Source organism: Myotis davidii, unplaced genomic scaffold (assembly GCF_000327345.1).
Source record: "Myotis davidii unplaced genomic scaffold, ASM32734v1 scaffold358, whole genome shotgun sequence".
Lineage (NCBI taxonomy): Eukaryota > Metazoa > Chordata > Mammalia > Chiroptera > Vespertilionidae > Myotis > Myotis davidii.
This window is the reverse complement of record NW_006290768.1, coordinates 254005-255458: the sequence shown is the minus strand read 5'-3', so window position 1 is coordinate 255458 and position 1454 is coordinate 254005. Positions and strand designations below refer to the sequence as shown.

General features: G+C 63.5%; 1 protein-coding gene across 1 annotated transcript in view; it reads right to left on the bottom strand.

Annotated features, from left to right (window-relative positions):
• Positions 1–1454, bottom strand: part of SHANK1 (SH3 and multiple ankyrin repeat domains 1) — a 52197-nt gene that overhangs the window by 19424 nt on the left and 31319 nt on the right. Inside the window, exons 13-14 of the mRNA XM_015563995.1 lie at positions 820–1006; positions 404–556 (exon numbers count right to left, since the gene is read on the bottom strand). Coding sequence (XP_015419481.1) covers positions 404–556; positions 820–1006 — 340 coding nt within the window. The remainder of the gene's footprint in view (positions 1–403; positions 557–819; positions 1007–1454) is intronic.

The window sequence follows — 1454 nt, the reverse complement described above, 5'->3', positions numbered from 1 at the left end:
TCATCACAGAGTATTATAAAAACAAAATAATAAATGTGAGTAACAAGAGGAGGAACTTCACTCCCAGAATTCTAAAGAGTTTGTCTCATGGAGAGAAAAGAAGTCAGAGAGCGTGGTTAGAATGTAGGATATTGTATATGCATCCTACAGTGTGTGCAGGGGAGTGTCCTGGATCAGGTCAATCATCGCGGAGGACAGGGGTGGGACCGATGGAGAGGGGCCCGGCCAGAAACGGACTCGCCGCGTGGGACACACAGACCCCGACAGAGAAACAGATGCAAGAGGACAGAGAAAAGTCGACTCTCAGACGCCCCTTTCCCAGCGACACACACGCAGGCCAGAGAGGGTCTGGCCCGTGGACGGGGACAGGAGGAGGACGAGGAGCCCTGGCCACTAACGACACTAACAGACTCGAGGACGCCCGCCCCCTCTGCCCTCGCCCTCACGCTGGGGCCTGGCAGCCCCGCAGGCTCACCCATCTCCTCCAGCTCTGAGGTCATGGACTTGGAACGCAGGGAGATGGCTGGGGGCGGGAGCCGCTTAGCCTGCTGGGGTGCTAAAAAGGGGACGGTCGGTCGGTCGGGGTCCGGCCTGGGCACCGCGGGGAGAAGCCCCGTGACCCCCCAGCCACCACCGCGGCGCTCCCGGAGCTCGGAGACTGGCCACCAGCAGCCGCGAGGAGACCTCCCTGCCTCAGTTTCTCCCCGGAAGGGCCGTGTGGACAGGCAGCCTCGAGGAAGGGAAGGCCGGGGGCTGGGAGGGCTCCGGAGAGTCGGTCTGACGGCAGCCGGGCCTGGCCGCGCAGCCCGGGAGGCTCACCTTTCTTGTGGACGGCCTCGTCCATGTCCGGGTGCCGGGTGACCATCACCACCTTCACCATCAGCGTGTTGCCCCCCTGGCGGATCATGTTCACCACCTGGCGGTGGCCCACCTTCACCACATTCTGCCCATTCACCTGTGGCACAGACACCCCCCCCAAGCGCGCCCAGGAGGTGAGGGAGGAGTGCTTTCCGCCTCAGGGTCCCCTGGGGGTGGCCCTGGGGGGCTCTCCTCCCTCCCTTGGACCCTCTCCGCCACCCTCTGTCCTGGCGAGGCCCCACCTCCCTGTTCCTGTAACTCCCCTGGCCTCTGGGCTGTGGGAGGGACTGAACCCACCCCATTCACCCCCTCTCTTCCTCTTTGTCCCACTCACATTGAGAGAGAAAGAGAGAGAGAGAGAGGACGTGCCCATGCCAGGGGCACCATTTGAGACACTTCAGAGAGGCCTTCGGATTAAACCCATGAAGAAAGCAGGGGCTGGGCAGCCCGGTGCCAAAGGAGAAGCTGGACCTGGGCAGCCAGGTCCCGGTGTGGATCCCAAAGGGCCCCGAGATCTGTCACCAGGGCCCCAGGGAAGAGAGGGGTGTCCGGGGCAGGTGCGCCAGGGGCTGGGGGGCCGGGACTCACCTCGATGA